General features: G+C 38.8%; 1 protein-coding gene and 1 pseudogene across 1 annotated transcript; one reads left to right on the forward strand and one right to left on the reverse strand.

Annotated features, from left to right (window-relative positions):
• Positions 1-1,411: 1,411 nt before the first annotated feature.
• LOC141649967 (benzyl alcohol O-benzoyltransferase-like) lies at positions 1,412-5,019 on the reverse strand (annotated as a pseudogene).
• A 3,384-nt stretch (positions 5,020-8,403) lies between these two features.
• Positions 8,404-10,409, forward strand: LOC141646465 (uncharacterized). Its single transcript, XM_074454347.1, has 4 exons — positions 8,404-8,914; positions 9,026-9,118; positions 9,213-9,852; positions 10,209-10,409. Exons 1-3 carry the CDS (start codon positions 8,756-8,758, stop codon positions 9,339-9,341), a joined length of 381 nt encoding a protein of 126 aa, XP_074310448.1. The 5' UTR covers positions 8,404-8,755; the 3' UTR covers positions 9,342-9,852; positions 10,209-10,409.
• The last annotated feature ends 8,566 nt before the right edge of the window (positions 10,410-18,975 follow it).

Consider the following 18,975-nt stretch of genomic DNA (forward strand, 5'->3'; position numbering starts at 1 on the left):
AGGGCTTAAATTCAAAGAAATTATCAAAATGAGGTTTTGTTGAAAGTTATTACCCAAAATGGGTCCACGTCATACCCGAAGCTAGAGTAGTATTCAAGTCGCTTTCCCGCTAAGCGACTATATCTTAGTTGACATGAAAATACAATTGCTTTTAAGGATCCTTGATCTTAGCCCAAGTCGCTTAGGGGCCCAGCGACTTGAGCCCAAATCGCTTAGGGGCCCAGCGACTTCTTCCCTTATTAAAAAAAAAAAAAAGCTTTGCAATTAAAAATGTTGCTACTATGAGTCGAACCACTGACTTCTTCCCCATAGTCCACATGGATTAACCATCAAGCAACACTAATTATTGTGAGATAATTAGGCATTTAATTAACATATTTAATGCAAGTAAGACAGGGACAATTAATTACAGTATTTAAATATTAAGCGCTACATTTCAGCATAGAAATATGTGTGTAGCATTGGTAGATTGGTAGTACACATTACAGCCTTGACTATTGGCAGGTCTTGTGTTCGACTCCAGCTATCCTCATTTTTTTTTTTTTTTTTGGAATTCGCTATGGTCGCTCAGTGGCTGAGCGACTTAACATAAAACCGCTCACCGACGCAGCGACTTGAATGCTTAACCCAGCTTCGTCAAATCCGATCCTACGTGAACTCATTTTCGGAAAATACTTTGAAAACCAACTCATTTCGCTAATTTGTTTGTTAGAAAACCCCATATTGGAAAAACCTTCCCGAAAATGCCTAATTTGTTAGTTACACGAACAGGTAGCATGGAAATTTGAAGTTCTGAGTATTACCAAATGCTAAAAAAAAATTGTTTTCCTTTATCACCGGTCCTAAACCTACATTTAAAACACGGTCTGTCAAATTCATTCCACGACGGCCATAAGTTTCACAACTGTAATTACACCATAAAAATATAAAAATGTAAAATTGAAACATAACAGTGATAACACACATAACACTTGTAATAATTCTCTCAAATGATTGTCAATTATAATTTCTTACACGGTTATTACATTCTTTAATAATTACACAGATTTTAATTTCCATTCATACAAATTAGTTAAACCTCCATACAACAAAATAACAAGAATTATTTTACAAACTTCAACCTCGTATTTTTTTTTTTCGTGCAAATGAGGAGCGAACCTCGAAATCTAATTAGCTATTACACGGAAATAGTCACGTCAAGAATGTTTTCACGCGAACTTGAACGAAGCCTGGTGGATAGTAGACAATAGTAGTTGCAAAACTTGATGTCACTCCCTGATTTGCTAACCAATCCGCTGCTCTGTTGACTTCCCTTAGCTTTGGCATTAAATGCTATTCTAGCACACATTATTGAGATAGTCCAAAACATGCATGCATGCATGCATGGTATAATTAACACGTACGTACCTCCTTAGGCTTTAACCCCAATACCAAAACTCAACGTAACACCATTCTTTTCGTACGATCTTGGACTACAAATCGGGTTCTCCGAGACCTAATCATTCAAATACCCGTTTATCTCCTTTTCAAACCTATCCAAAGCCAAAGGCGGTAAATAAATCGGCACCAAAATTCCACTTTCGCCCTTACTATTTTTAGAAGCCAGATAAAAACTCCCGTACCCCGGGGTCGGCCCACCCATATACCCTCTAGCGGGACCGCCTTGTATGGGCGGACCCCACCCGAAGTCGAAGCTGTCGAGCTTAAGCTTGCTGAGGTCGGACACGGTAAATGTGTGGGTCCTAGTGGTCCGGGGTTTACCGTTTACCACTAAAAAGTCAGCGACTGACTTGACGTACTCCTCGTTGACTTTATTTTTAACCAATTTGACTTGGTCAACGGCGTACTCAAGTGGGTTTCGGGTCAGCATGCTGGCGGTTGTTATGGTTACGGGTGTGGCGATGCCATTACCATAGAACCCGGATGGTAGTGGCGGGTTCTTGTATTTGTGTCGGGTGTTCATGTAGAGTCGTAGTCGAACCTCCTCGTTCGGGTGGATCTGCAATGCGATGGTGCGGCTCCTCCAAATTACGGCGGTCAAGATTTCGAAGGTTGACGAGGATTTTTGGTGAGCTGGAAGGAAGCGGCGTAGGGCTGTAATCTCAGTTGGACCTGTAAGTCATTGTGAACAAAAAAAATAAATGAGAATTGTATGTTAAGAATAGACATAAATATATCTAATTAATTCGTTTTTATATAAGAACATGATATTGTATAAACGGATCACTTAACGGAGAAATCAGAAAAGCAAAATCATACTCGCTCCCTCCATTTTCCTATTTTCTTTCCATTTGCTTTATTACGGTCTATAATGCGTACTTTTAACCGTATTTTTTTACATATATATTACTTTTTTTTGTCAAACTTTTTTTATATAAGATGTCTTGATATTAATCGTAAATGTTTTAATTTTAAAAATAAATACTTTTTTTCCTCCAACTTATTTAAGGTTAAAGTTCGGAAACGTTAACCTCCAAAAAGCAAATGGTAAAAAAAATAGGATAATAGAGGGAATATTAGTTTATTTGAGAAAAAAAGATAATGATAGGACGCCACTGAGAAACCCCAATAATAATGAGTGTATCAGATCGCGAAAGTGGCAATTTGCCCTCTTAACTTTGTTCAATGGTGAAATTGGGCCCCTTAACTTTCAATTGTAGTAATCAAGCCTTATAACTTTAACAAAAAGTGAAATTCAACCCCAATTTTTATTTTTCACTTAAATTTCAACAAAAATTCATTTTATATTTATATTATACAACAAATAATACATAAAAATTACTAATTTTAACTTTATTAATTTATAGTATAAGTTTAATTATTCATCTAAAGAATAATTTTACATTCATCTATAATAAACAACATAAGAATATGATAAAATTTTACGAACTATTCTTACATTTATAATAAATTGTCTAAAATTGTAAAATTATAAAAAATACTCGTTATTACAATTATAGATTGTATGAAATTTATGAGGTTACAAAAAATAAATTTAATATTTAATTAATTGGATTATAAAAATGAATTTTTGTTGAAATTTAAGTAAAAAATAAAAATTGGGGTTGAATTTTACCTTTTGTTAAGTTATGGGGTTTGATTGCTACAATTAAAAGTTAATGGGCCTAATTTCACCATTGAACAAAGTTAATGGGACAAATTACCACTTTCGCGGATATAATAAGTGGGAACTCTGATAATAAAGGGTGCATTTGAGAGGGTGGCGCCAAAATTAGGCCCGGATGACACCCTATCATTTTTCATCAGTAATTTGACTTGAGAAAAAAAAAAGCTAGTCAACTACAAAGCTATCCATACTTTGACTTACCAATCAAAATAGCAAGTCAAGAAGTCAACTAGATAAAAAGAGGAATGTAATCACTTTTGTCGCGTATTTACGCATGTAAGTATGAACTATGATAGTTAAAATGACCGTGATGATATTTTTTCACGTATGTTGACTTTGATCAAGGACCAATATTCGTAATAAATATCATGACGTGTATATTACTTGAAAAATATTTCATATAATATATGTTAATGCAAATTCGACCTGTTTAATAGGTTTAGTTAATTAGTTTGAAGCGCATTATGTTGAGGGTGATAATTAGACCCCCAATTTTATTAGTTTCATGTTATTGGTTAGATAAAAGACATACCAAAGAAGAAGGCCTTGTGAATCAAGTCATCACCAAACGGATTATCAGGAATTTGATCAAACTCTGGGTGCTCACAAGTCACTTGTGGCGGATCTCGAGCACGGATTAGGTTGCGTTTCCAAACCGGGTAGACCGATAAAAATTGGGCTCCACGAGCTAACTCTCCGACTGCATTTAAGAATTGGGCTAGGCCTGCCCCGTCTGCCATCACATGATTTATTGTGTGTGCCAATATGAACCCTCCACATTTAAGTCGAGTTACCTATAAAAAAAATTAAAATAATTAATGATAAATCAACGGTTTAGTTTCTATAATGGCTTATGAATTAACTAAGTCTGCCAAAATATATCGGATCGTGTCAGGTTCGTGTTGGTGTTACGTGTAAACGAATCATGAATCCTTTAATTCAAACCCGACCCAATTAATTCTCAATCCAACCCAATTAGAATTAATTTAGTAAATAGGTCATTCGTGTGTCGTGATCATATCAACCCACTTAATTAAATGAGTCATTAAACCTCAATCCAAACCCGTTAATTTCGTATCAGGTTCTTTTCATATTTTCGAGTCGTATCATTGTTTGACAGCCCTAGAATTAACACACTTGCATGTCTCATGCCTTTCTTTAACAATATTCTCGTAGAACTTCCTCCTAAATAGAAAAACATCACTTTGCTTTTTATATATGGTCAACTTCCTAATTATTTATTTACCTTTAATTTTGTCATAAACACTAAAATAAAGGAAACCTACCAATCTCGACTACTATTTTTGATCAATTTAAACACCCAAAATGTTTTTAGAGCTGGAAGATGAAGTAAATTACAAAATGATTGAGATATTTTAAGATAAATAAGCGATTCAGACACCTCTAAGATAAACAAATAATCGAGATAAAGAGAGTAGTACCTGAATGAGCACCAAATGGGAGTTAAAAATACCATCATAGCCATCAAACTCATCATAAAGAAGTTCTTCAATACAAGGAATCGGAGGATGAAGTTGAGCCTCACTAAACTCATCTAAGCTAACCTCCGCATCGGCCTCCGTAAACAAAACACCTTCCGCGTTACACTCTACCACCAACTTATTCCCCTCTTTCTTCCTTAGCCGCCCGGCTAACGGGTAAAACGGTACTAAGGCTTTGCTTACAGCTTCCTTGATCACCCTGGCAGGGTCTGCGCCAAGCATGCTTGGCGCAGACCTGTAAAACTGGATGCCTGGTACACGCATCCAGAGTCCAGGTTGGTCATCGATGTCCGATAACTCTTTGAACTCGTATCGAGTAGGCGCAGCCGGAGTTATTAACTCCGGCGTTTGCCTAGTGACCTTAAACACTAGAGATGTTTTGGTGTTCATGGCGTTTTACTTTGTAAGGCAGATAATTAGGGTATATATATATGTAGGCGGCAACGTGCTACGTGCACATCACTTTTATTTCATCATACATGAAAATTCTAAGAAAGTGATCATTTATCTCATTCTTTTTCATTTCTTTTTTCACAAATTTTCTAACGGGCATATCCGTCGCAAGCTTGTGACGGGCCAAATACAACCCACGTGAGGAGATAAGACAAAAGCAAATTGTCTAGGGATTATCATTCTCTTTTGTCTTTTTTACCCATATGAAGAATATTTGACCCGTCGCAAGCTTGTGACGGATATACCCGTCATAAGAGAGACTTACTCTCTTTTTTTCATCGGAAAAAAAACTATACAAAAATCCTAAAATTATTAGTTTTCAATATTTTACTGATAGGCATTAATAAACACATTATACACGTATGTCTTTTGATTTTCACATATATGGAGTATGGTTTTTATCAAATATAAACCTATAGTATTTAGTAAATTTGTAGGATTGTACGATCCCACACTATAATTCTACCGATTTAATCCTATACACTCGATCGATCTAAAGTATGTAGCTCTCGATTCTAAGAACATTAAAGATGGAATTCGGGTAATACCGAATTATAATATAACATTCTCATCTATAAAATGTAGGGTTTTTCAAAATAATTATCTTTGTAATCGGTACAAGTGAAAGTAAGACCTAAAACAGGTAAACAATTAACAAGTAAATCAAATTGAGAGTGAAAGATCAAATTATCCAATAAATACATTTTGAAAATAAAAAAGTAAACAATTAACTTAGACACTCAAAAATTGAATAGGTAAACAAATAACTGGAGAGAAATATGCATCATCCATTCCTGCATTATTTGTTAATAAAAATATGGAAGGTCAATTTTCTCCCTTTGGCTTGGTTTACTTTTTTGCTAGATTCGTGAGATTTATTCTATTACTCCGTAATATTTAATAGCAAAATTAGCAAGAGTTTTTCTCATATAAGCAATCTTTAACGCGTTTATTATGACTTCGTTTGATTTTAACGGTAGAATTAGTTCAATAGTCTATGATTATCTAAAATCGCCGATTTAATAATTATTTATGTTAATTGAACGTCAATTTCTTATAAAAATGTAGCAAGTAGTGTATAGTTATATTTATTACGGTTGGTTATTGGAAGACTACAAAGGGCCAACTCAATAAAAAATAACTAAGTGTCATTTTTGAATAATTCCTCCGTCAAATATTTGACTATATACTCGCAATAGTTCTAAGAGTAAATTAGATTTTACTCCCTTTTGAAATCAACTTTTTTAAAATTACTCCCTTTTAAAATTGGTTTTTAAAATTACTCCCTTAATTGTATTTCTTGCTAAAATTACTCCCTCAAGTTGCATTTTTGCTAAAATTACTCTTTTAAGCTGCATTTTTTTCCTAAAATTGCTTCAAAACTCATAATTTAAGTGACTCATTTCCTCTATTTTTGAACTCCCCCTACATTTGTCTACATAATTATACCTTTCAAAGTATAGATTGACTAAGCCACAAAGGGAATAAGTTCAAAAACAGACGAAATAAGTCACTTAAATTGGTGTTTGAAGCAAGTTTAGCAAAAAATTTAACTTAAGGAAGTAATTTTAGCAAAAAATTTTAAAAGGGAGTAATTTTAAAAAAGTTGATTTTAAAAGGGAGTAAAATCTAATTTACTCTAGTTCTAATTTTTTATTCCTGTTATCAAAGGTCAAATGAATTAGAGTAGTCCCTAGAATAATGGGTACGCACCTGCCCACTTAGGACAGTAGGTGATGTGAAGGTCGATTTTACAAATTATAGAATAAGACGGATATACGCGTCTTAAATGAGAATTTGCCGATTACAAGAATGAATTGAATAAAAAAAAACAAATTGGAAATGTTAGGGGTTTATGAGGATGGTAAGAAATGTGAAAAGAGAAAGATGGAAGATAGAAGCTAAGACAAGTAGCTTATTTGTCCAAATAAGCTACCTGAAATGAAATGCTACCTAGAGTAGCATTTCACATTTCAGGTACCTGATTCTTGGTAATATTATCTTTTTACCCTTTCAATTTATAATATATAAAATAATTATTATATCTTTTTACGCCATTTTACCAAAATAAGTTACATTTTCATTTAGTTTGCCAAACAATTTTTTGTATAATCAGTCACCTTATCAGCTCCTAATTTAATTTCAGTTACCTTTTCAGGTTTCAGTTACCTTTTCAGTTTCCAGGTACTTTTTCAGGTTTCAGCTACGTTTTCAGTTCGTTTTACCAAACAGAGCCTAAGAATCGGAGAAGAAGAAAGAGCAGGGATTAATGCGCGGGAACAAATAGGGATACACGATGTATCCCGTATAAAGGCAAGCAACAGGCAAGTGTGTTCTCACTAGTTCGATACATTTGAATCTTTTGAACTTAAATATTTCATAAAGGTTAGTTCGGTGTTGTGCTTTGTGTTTCATAGCTTTCAATGGTGAGAATACGACCTCGTATTGTTAATGTTCAAGCTGATGGTGATGAGGTTATACCTACTCAAACCCCACCACCACTACGCAACTTTATTCAAGGACAAGAAAATGAACGTTCCTCGTCTCATACTGACTATATTGAGGAAGATTTAATGACTGACATGCCTCCGGAAGATGAAGGTAAGTTTATCACAACAACTTTATTATACACACACATATTTTAAGTGCAAGGACGTTTAACTCGTATTTTCACGTTTTTTTCTCTCTTTGTAGAGCCTTCTCAATCTGTAACTACTAAGCGTAGGGGGCCAACTGTTGGAGTATAAATCCACTTGTGAGTCCCACATCGGTGAAAAAGAGAGAGATTGTCTATCTTATAAGGCCTAGGGGTGTTTCTCCCATTGCCAATTGGTTTTGGGAGATAAGAGCATTCTTGGGCTTGTGAGTTAGACTTCTCTCCTCCACCGCGGGTAAGGCCAGACCCATCTCGTGTTTATTATGGTATCAGAGCCCAAGGCAAAAAAAGACCTGGGTCTCGTGTTTAAAAACTGAGCCTTTATGTGCACCGACCCGCCGTGAGGATGTCCAGTCCCTCCGGTTTCAGCATGAGGAAGTCCAGTCCCTCGGGTCGAGTGAGCACTGTAACGGCTGTGAGGATGTCCAGTCCCTCCAGACCGATCTTTAAGTGGGCTCACAAGTGAGGGGGTGTGTTGGAGTATAAATCCACTTGTGAGTCCCACATCGGTGAAAAAGAGAGAGATTGTCTATCTTATAAGGCCTAGGGGTGTTTCTCCCATTGCCAATTGGTTTTGGGAGATAAGAGCATTCTTGGGCTTGTGAGTTAGACTTCTCTCCTCCACCGCGGGTAAGGCCAAACCCATCTCGTGTTTATTACCAACTATGATGGCTCATATTTGGAATTTACCTAAGAATAAGAGGATGCCTGTTAACTGGAATACATGTTGGCAGCCAGTGGGGGGTGAACGTTCTCAGCTTGCTCATTTCATTGGTACTATGGCGAGGAACCCTGCATTGTGCTCTTTGAGCTATCCTCCTGATTGGAGACTAGTCCCAAAGGAGAAAAAGAACTAACTACTTCAAATTGTTAAGATGACTATTCTAAATGATAATAGAAATGATTATTACTTATACGAAATTTATTTGCCTTATTAGTTTGTTCTTGCTCTTGAAACTGGTATAGTTGAAGTTTATTATTCCAAACGCTAAGGCTGCAAAGTATGTGCTGCAATCAATGGGAAGAAAGTGGAGTAATTTCAAGGCTAAACTTAGAAATGACTTTTACGAACCAAATCGTGGAAATGTAAGCAAAGTTTTGAATGCTAAACCTGGAAGCATACCACCGGACCAATGGATTTCATTAGTGACTTATTGGAGTTCAAGTAAAGGGAAGGTATGATTTGAACGTTCATTTAAGGTTCTTAATTGGCTTAAAAATCTTACAGCCGGTGTTCTACAAACTTTGTTTGGTTAAAGAATTTTTTTTATAATGGACACTGGACAGGAGCGCAGTGTCAAAAATCGAAGGAGTCATGGGTGCCAAGTTATTGCTCACACTGCTGGATCCAAAAGTTTTGCATGCGTGATTGAAGAACAGGTTAGTGAAATTGTCTAATGTTATACTTATATTGGAAATCAGAGGTGTTATGTTAATTAAGGTTTGCAATATGAATTTGCTTTCTTTTTGCAAGACTGTTGACGGAATACCACCTTCACGAGCGCATGTGTTCTTGGAGACTCATAAGGATCGCAAGACTCAACTTGCTCCAATGGACGAAAAATCAAAGCAAGCAGTGGTGAGAAACCTGTTTAATTTCTAAAATTCAGATTATCTTTGACTAACTCAAAATTGTGGTATGGCCTGTGTGAATTTATATTTTTATACTTCCTTAATTATAGGAAATGATCAATGACAAACTAAATGATATGCCAAATAACAAAGAGGTCACAAATGGAATAATTGCTTGGGAGAGAGAGATATATTCTCAGGTGATGAATGAAATTATAGGCCCAGAAAGAAGAGGCCGAGTTCGTGGTCTTGATAAAGGTCCATCATCTCTTCCATCTACATCCTGCAATACTACCGAAGAAGGAGTGGTAGGTGATCATACTTTATGCAACGAAAAAATTAAGGTTTTGGAGTGTGAGCTCGAGAAGGTGAATGATAAATGTGCCAAGATACAAGACGAAAATTTCGAAACTCAAAGAAAAATACAAGAGGAGTTAACCATGCTAAAGGTGGCTTTATTTGGTAGAGATATTCTCAATCACAATACAACATAGCTGCAATCCTTCTTTTAGTTCTCATAAATGACCACAAGAAAACCTTAAGTAAGTCTTCATCTTCATATTTTACCTTGTTACATATTAGTTTGCTTGTGTAGTATGCTTGTTTCTTCATAGCAACCAATAGGTTGTTGGAATCCTTTAGCATGTTTACTTAGTTATTGGTGCTGTGTAATAAACAAAAAACACCATCAGTTATTGTCACCACTCAACCAATAGTGGGCTTGCTGTATGGTGGTGGGAATATTTGATTTTAGGTTGCGGTGACACATTTACGATTGTTAATTTCCTCATATTGCCTTCTTGACATGGTTTTTAAGGGTGCGGTAGGAATGCAGAAATCTACTTTAATTTATACTATTAGCTTGCGGTATGGTTGGTGTTTGTTTTCCTTTTCCCAGGATGTTATGTATAAGGAGGAGCATGGATGGCATTTTGATTTTGACAAAGCCTTATTAGAATCAAGTTACAAGTAGTGGCTTTTGTGGTGTGAGATCAGAGTACCAGAGCATGGATGCCAATTGAAGCTCTTGTGAATGTTGGAGGACATGTTATTTTTATTAGCCATTTGTAAACTCCAGCAAATTAACTTTTGTTAACTTTGACTATAAAGCTCTGATAGGAGGCTTAAAGGTATGTCTAGACCTCGGTGTTCAAAACCTAAAGGTAAAAACTGATTTACTCCTAATTGCAAATCAAATAAAGGGAATTTATACGGCTAAGGATGCAAAAATGATTTCATATTTAGAATATACAAAAAACCTTACCGCCAAATTTACTTTATTTGATATAGATCAAATATCAAGAGACTTGAACACCCAGGCTGATGCTTTGGCCAGCCTAGGTTCAAATTTTACCCCTATAATCTTCGATAAAATACTAATTGTTCGTTTATTAGAGCCAGCCATCAGCAAGCCTGAATAAGTCAATCCTATCAATCAGGATAATAACTCTTGGACTAAACCCTATTATGATTGGTTTCTTCGAGGAATACTGCCTCAGGGGAGACATGAAGTAAGGGCTTTTAAAATTAGAGCTTCAACTTACGCTATTATCAATAACACTTTATTCAAGAGGTCGCAGGCTGGACCTTACCTAAGATGCTTGGAGCCTGACAAAGCCAAACTAGTACCTCAAGAAATACACGATGGACAATGTGGCAACCACAAAGGGGGAAAGAGCCTGGCAAGTAAAGTTCTCAGGACAGGCTACTACTGGCTTACACTGAGGGCTGACTGCCTGGAATATTCATCAAAATGTGAAGCCTGCCAAGTACATGCACCAATCATACATCAGCCATCTGAGCTCCTTCACTCAATTTCTGCACCCTGGTCATTCATAAAGTGGGGCATGGATATTGTGGGAAAACTGCCCGTAGCTCCAGGACAAAAAGTATTCATGTTGGCTATGACTGATTACTTCTCCAAATGGATTGAGGCTGATTCTTTCAGGCAGGTAACTGAAAAGGAAGTAATATCCTTAATCAGGACAAACATCATTTGCAGATATGGAGTCCCATCAGAAATAGTATGTGATAATGGAACCCAATTTGTGGGGAAAAAGACCCAAGCATTTTGCCAAGAATGGAATATCAACCTGGTAACGTCAACCCCTGGATACCCAAAAGCTAATGGCCAGGCTGAATCAAGCAATAAGGTAGTCATAAGCTGCCTAAAAAAGAAGCTAAAAAGAAGACGGGGCAGATGGGCTGAAGAACTTCCATTAGTACTATGGGCAGACAGGACAACTCCAAAGACATCAACATGCCAAACACCTTATTCTTTGGTGTACGGCTGTGAAGCTGTCATTCCTGCAGAAGTACGGGTGCCAACATCAAGGTAGAGCCTGAACAATGTTGAAGCAAACAGAGATCTGATGCAAGATAACTTGGTTCTAACAGAAGAACTAAGAGATGCTGCCAAAATTAGGATGGCATCATACCAACAAGCAGTTGCCAGGACTTACAACAAAAATGTCAAAATCAGAGTTTTCAGGGAAGGAGACATCGTCTTACGCAAAGTTTTTCCGAATAAAAAAGAAAAATCAGCAGGCAAGCTGGCCCCCATATGGGAAGGCCCTTACTTGATTGATTCAATTGTTGGACAAGGAGCATACAGGCTCCAAACACTAGAAGAAGAAATGATCCCAAGATCCTGGAATGTAACCCATTTAAAATTATTCCATATGTAAGGATCAGATCAGGCTACAATCAGGTACAAACTCATATCATTACTCAACCTGATGTGCTACCTGAAAAACTACGTGTTTTACATGCCCTGTATGCAACTCATATCTATATATTTAACTAACCCATTTTCTCTCACTTTTTGAATCCTGAACAATTATACATGATAGATGTTTATATATGCATAAATATTCAGGAATGAGGGCTACTCTACTATATATCAATTTCTGAAACAAAACTTCGCACTTAACTGTGCCTGACGAGTTGGTAACCATCACCAGATACAGTAAATGTCAAGACCAATCAGGCATGAAATAATTGCCTGACCTGACTAGGTTTACTGCCAATGATTACAACCGGCTGGACGCAGCAAGATAGGTGCAAGGGTTTTCTCTCCCAACCACTTAGTCTAAAAGCCCTCTTGACAAGCCGAATACCAAGCCCTCCAGTTAGGCAGGGGACATAAGCCCTCCTGACAGGCCGGTTTTCCCACCCCTTCAACCATTATGACAAAAAACTATACTTGGTTGAATTACTCACGACGGTTCAAATAACAGGATAAATCAAAAATGCTTTGCAGGTTAACCAAACACAAATTTTGACAGGTCCATCAGGATGGGAAAAAAGTAAAACTCACAGGCTCAAGCAAAGTCAAAAATGCAAAATCAGCCAAAAAAGGCCACCATGCCTATATTAATAAAGCCCTTACCCCCTGGGGCAAAGGCGCCAAAATATTCATAGAGGCCAGCGATAGTCTCCCTGACCTGAATAAAGACAGAAAAAGAAAATAAAATTGTTCGTCCAGGGACATCCCCCCTGGATGGGCAAAATACCAACTAAAGAAATCAAATTACTGCTTCTCCTTAGAAAAAGCAGTGCGTAACTTCCACCTGGCCGGATCGGATCAAAGATCAACATCTTGCTCCCCTGGAGAGTCCACTTCTTGTTCATTTCCCATGTTATGCAGGTCAGGATGCTTTGAAGCGGCAAAAGCCATCTCAGCTTCAGGGTTCCACTTCGCCCTGGCCTCGATAGGCTCTGACATAGCAGCGGCCCTCCCCTTAATATAGAAATAGTGGGAAGCATCATCAAGCTTGAACTCCAATTCATCCCTCTCCTGGGTGAGCTCTTCATTCCTGTCCAAAGCTTCCTGCAGAAGCCGCTTACTTGAATCTGCCTCAGCCTTAGTAGCATATTTCTCAGCCTGAACTCTAACCAAGTCCGCAGACTTTAGCGACGGATCGGCCGTGCAAAATCCAGTTCAGACTTCACCTATCATAATCTGATCTCATCAGATCAATCCTGGCTACCAAAGAAGTAGCCTGATAGGCATTATGGAGACAGGCCGCAGCACCCTGAACAAAAACATGAAGAGGAATATGAATAATATACCCTAATAATAAATATACCCAAACAGAAAATTTATTTTTCACATAATAGTAAGGATAGTGTACCTCCCTCATAGCAGCCAGGGCGCCTGCCAAAAGGTTAACTGAATGATCCACTGAAGCAATCGCCTGAGTAGCAGTTTCAACAGGGTCAAGGGTGAGCATAACGTCTGACTTAAAAGCAGCATAATCCCTAATCTTCACCCTAGAAGCCTCCATATTGTCCACCCTGGCCTTCACTTCCCTGACCGAGGCAGAAATGTCAACGTCTTCAAATTTTCTTTTTTGGGCTGCTGAACTTGTTTCAGCAGGGGCAGCAGGTACAACAGTGACCTTAGGAGCATCAGGTTGTTCAGTTAAATCGATAACAAGCTCAGCATCTCCGCTTCCCTGGGAGCCTTCCTCCTTGATCTTAGCCAACCTGGCTGAGAGGTCAGCCATACCAAACCTGGCAAGACGAGTAGACGACCTGGTGGCTACAACACGAAACACTATATTAGCAATATAAACTAAACATCACCAGGAAGCCAAAGTAAGAAGAAAAAAGAAATTACGATAGACTTACTGCCTGAGGTAGTGGCACTAACAGCCCTTGAAGGTTTAGCCACCCTGACAGCACCATCAGCCTTCAAACAACGAGGAAGATGGCCAACTCCACAACAGAGAGACCAAGAGTTCTCCAAAGGAGGAATAGCAAGAAATGCAGAAATATTTGCAGTGGGATACTCAGTTTCAGTAACCCAATCATCAACTGCACACATGAGAGGTATGACTTAATATAAATTTCATTTTATTTTCTTCACTAACAGATAAAACATGCAGGGTAAAAGAAAAACCAAAAAACTCACCAGCAACGCAAGCTTCGTAATTTAAATACGCCAGGTCAGGACCCACAGAATTGGTCCTGACAAACATGTACCCAGCAGCCCAGCTCTTATCATGGCCGCTATCCAGATTGCTCAAAAGGGGAGTAGTAGAAACCCTGACCTTGAAACTTATATGGCCAGGGCTATTGGTTTTGACAGCATAACAAGCTTTCAAATCATCAAGGGAAAACGAGATATTATGTTTTTTACAGAGGTACTCAACGGAACATACAACCTTCCACACCATGGCCATCAATTGATAAGATGGAACACCAATCTCCTTAATAACCTCAACCATAAGAGGAGAAAAAAGAAGCTTACAACCTGCCCTGAAAGCCCAGTCGTGAATACAGAACCAACCAGGACAAGCCCAATCAGCCCTGATAGGAGAATTCTCAGGGATCCAGACTTCAGCATCGGCTGGGATGATCCCCTTATCCTTCAACACCTTTTCAAAATCAGGCTTCAAACGGTTTGCAAGATATTGATCGTCTTTCAAAGCCTTTGTAGGCTTAAACTGGAAATCCCCATGGAAAATTGAGATCATCTCCAATGGATAATCACTCGGCTTATTGATCGTGGAAGGTTGAGCAGGAGAGGAAAGAGGTAAATTCTCAGAGGAAGTTTCCTCAGGATTCTGAGAAGGAGTTACAGGAGTCGCTGCCCTGGTAGACTTCTTTTTTGCGGCCATTATTGAAAGATTATGAAGATTAATTGAAGATTAAGGAACTGGAAATTAAGGAAAATTAGAGAAGAAAGTTATTAATAGAGAAATAAGGGAGATTATTCTGATGGAGATCAACTTAATGAAGTTAACGGGTATTTATAGTAGAGTAAATTAGAGTTTTAACCGCAAGTAGATGGATAATCATTGAAGGAGTTGCAGTAAAAGCTACACGCGTCATAAACTGCAGGAAGTAGCCGTTACAGGAACTGACTAGGCAAAATTCAACCGTTGGATAATTTTCCTGAGGTTAAAGTTATCTCCTCATTTTTTGTCCTGGCACATTGAAAATGAGGAGATAAGGGGCAATTGTTAGACTTGGAAATCCGCAGACATCCCTGATCAGTATCCCACCTTAACCTGACCGTCAGGCTGCCAGCGTGTCAGGGTATCAGGACACATGAAGATAGGCGCCAGGCCATGGAGAGGATAACGGTCAAAATATCAGGACGATATCAGACTAGGAAGACATATTACAAAAAAAAAATATACGCGCAGCATTGAATGAGAAGATCTCGCAGTAAATGCAGTAATTAAGGGCGTAATATTGACAATTATTGCGGATAATTAAGGAGAATAATCCACATTAATACCATCATCACACAGCCGTTCAGCAAGAGCTTATATAAGAGATATTTGGGAATCATTTGAGGGATCATCACAAGACAAGACAATATACAACATTCTCATTTCGTTCATAGATAATTACGTCCAATAGTGCTCAATATATAATACAATAGTGAAATCCTCTCCTGGCTTGGTGCCCGTGGTTTTTTCCCATTTAAGAGTTTTCCACGTACAAAATTCTTTGTCTTATTATTGTTATTTTTATGATAATTACAAAGTTATATTTGACCCTGATAACCTGACTAATAGACCATTTAGAGCTAGTTAACCCTACTCAAATCCACCCTGACCTGATTTCGCCTTTCGCAAAATCCACACAAAACAGCTGGTTTGTGGCACACCGGCACCCCCAAATGTCTTCCGTTGGTACTCAAACTTTGCGTGGCCGCTTTATCTGACCCGAGGAACTTTCTATGTGATTTCCGGAGAATTTTGTTCCGGGACCCCGTAATCCCGAAAAACCGTCTATTATACACTTCAATTTCAGCCGTTCATAAGGTCGTACCGGACCCTGTTTCTTTTCTCCCTGTTTTTCAATCACGCGTCCGAGCTCATTTCATAAAACAACCTGTTCGATTTCTGCCTCAAATAACGAGCTTTAACACATTTTTCACGATAATCCGAGTTTCAACGAATGCTGGTTTGTGCCACACCGGCACCCCCAAATGTCTTCCGTTGGTGCTCAAACATTACGTGGCTGCTTTATCTGACCCGAGGAACTTTCTATGTGATTTCCGGAGAATTTTGTTCCGGGACCCCGGAATCCCGAAAAACCGTGTATTGTACACTTCAATTTCAAATTAGTTCGGAAGGAAGGTCGCAGGACCCTGTTTCTTTTTCTCCCTGTTTTTCAATCACGCGTCCGAGCTAATTTCAGGAATCAATCTTTTCGATTTTAGGAATCAACCTGTTCTATTCCAGCCTCAAATAACGAGCTTTAACACATTTTTCACGATAATCCGAGTTTCGGCGAATGCTGGTTAGTGGCACACCGGCATCCCCAAATGTCTTTCGTTGGTACTCAAACTTTGCGTGACCGCTTTATCTGACTCGAGGAACTTTCTATGTGATTTCCGGAGAATTTTGTTCCGGGACCCCGGAATCCTGAAAAACCGTGTATTATACACTTCAATTTCAGCCGTTCGGAAGGTTGTACCGGACCCTGTTTCTTTTTCTCCCTGTTTTTTAATCACACGTTCAAGCTCATTTCAGGAATCAACCTGTTCGATTTTAGAAATCAACCTGTTCGATTTCAGCCTCAAATAACGAGCTTTAACACATTTTTCACGATAATTCGAGTTTCGGCGAATGCTGTTTTGTGGCACACCTGCACCCCCAAATGTCTTCCGTTGGTGATCAAACTTTGCGTGGCCGCTTTATCTGACCCGAGGAAATTTCAATGTGATTTCCGGAGAATTTTGTTCCGGGACCCCGGAATCCCGAAAAACCGTGTATTATACACTTCAATTTCAGCCGTTCGGAAGGTCGTACTGGACCCGGTTTTTTTTCTCCCTATTTTTCAATCACGCGCCCGAACTCATTTCAGGAATCAACCTGTTCGATTTTAGCCTCAAATAACGAGCTTTAACACATTTTTCACGATAATCCGAGTTTCAGCGAATGCTGGTTTGTGGCACACCGGCACCCCCAAATGTCTTCCGTTGGTGCTCAAACTTTGCGTGGCCGCTTTATCTGACCTGAGGAACTTTCTATGCGATTTCCGGAGAATTTTGTTCCGCGACCCCGGAATCCCGAAAAACCGTGTATTTATACACTTCAATTTCAAACCGCCGGAAGGTCGGAAGGTAAATCTTGGACCCCGTTTCGTTTTCTCCCTGTTTTTCAATCACGCGTGCGAGCTCATTACAGGAATCAACCTGTTCGATTTCAGCCTCAAATAACGAGCTTTAACACATTTTTCACGATAATCTGAGTTTCGGCGAATGCTGGTTTATGGCACACCGGCACCCGCAATGTCTTCCGTTGGTGCTCAAACATTGCTTGAACGCTTTATCTGACCCAAGGAACTTTCTATGTGATTTCCAGAGAATTTTGTTCCGGGACCTCAGAATCCCGAAAAACCGTGTATTATGCACTTCAAGTTCAGCCGTTCAAAAGTTCGTACCGGACCCTGTTTCTTTTTCTCCCTGTTTTTCAATCACGCATCCGAGCTCATTTCAGGAATCAACCTGTTCGATTTCAGGAATCTACCTGTTCGATTTCAACCTCAAATAATGAGCTTTAACACATTTTTCACGATAATCCGAGTTTCGACGAATGCTGGTTTGAGGCACACCGGCACCCCCAAATGTCTTCCGTTGGTGCTCAAACTTTGCGTGGCCGCTTTATCTGACCCGAGAAACTTTCTTTGTGATTTCTGGAGAATTTTGTTCCGGGACCCCGGAATCCCGAAAAACCGTGTATTATACACTTCAATTTCAGCCGTTCGGAAGGTAAATCGGATCTGTTTCTTTTTCTCCCTGTTTTTCAATCACGCATCCGAGCTCATTTCAGGAATCAACCTGTTCGATTTCAGGAATCAACCCGTTCGATTTCAGCCTCAAATAACGAGATTTAACACATTTTTCCCGATAATCCGAGTTTCGGCGAATGCTGGTTTGTGGCACACCGGCACCCCTAAATATCTTCTGTTGGTGCTCAAACTTTGCGTGGCCGCTTTATCTGACCCGCGAAACTTTCTATGTGATTTCCAAAGAATTTTGTTCCGAGACCTCGGAATTCCGAAAAACCGTGTATTATACACTTCAATTTCAGCCGTTCGGAAGGTCGTACCGGACCGTTTTTCTTTTTCTCTCTGTTTTTCAATCACGCATCCGAGCTTATTTTAGGAATCAACCTGTTCGATTTCAGGAATCAACCTGTTCGATTTCAGCCTCAAATAACGAGCTTTAACACATTTTTCACGTTAATCCGAGTTTCGGCGAATGCTGGTTTGTGGCACACCGGCACCCCCAAATGTCTTCCGTTGGTGCTCAAACTTTGCGTGGCCGCTTTATCAAACCCGAGGAACTTTCTATATGATTTCCGGAGAATTTTGTTCCGGGACCCCGAAATCCCGAAGAAACGTGTATTATACACTTCAATTTCAGCCGTTCGGAAGGTCGTACCGGACCCTAATTTTTTTTCTCCCTGTTTTTCAATCACGCGTCCAAGCTCATTGAAGGAATCAACCTGTTCGATTTCAGTCTCAAATAACGAGCTTTAAAACATTTTTCACGATAATCCGAGTTTCAGCGACTGCTGGTTTGTGGCACACCGACACCCCCAAATGTCTTCCGTTGGTGCTCAAACTTGGTGTGGCCGCTTTATCTAACCCGAGGAAATTTCTATGTGATTTCCAGAGAATTTTGTTCCGGG

The sequence above is a fragment of the Silene latifolia genome, chromosome 3 (genome assembly GCF_048544455.1).
Source record: "Silene latifolia isolate original U9 population chromosome 3, ASM4854445v1, whole genome shotgun sequence".
Lineage (NCBI taxonomy): Eukaryota > Viridiplantae > Streptophyta > Magnoliopsida > Caryophyllales > Caryophyllaceae > Silene > Silene latifolia.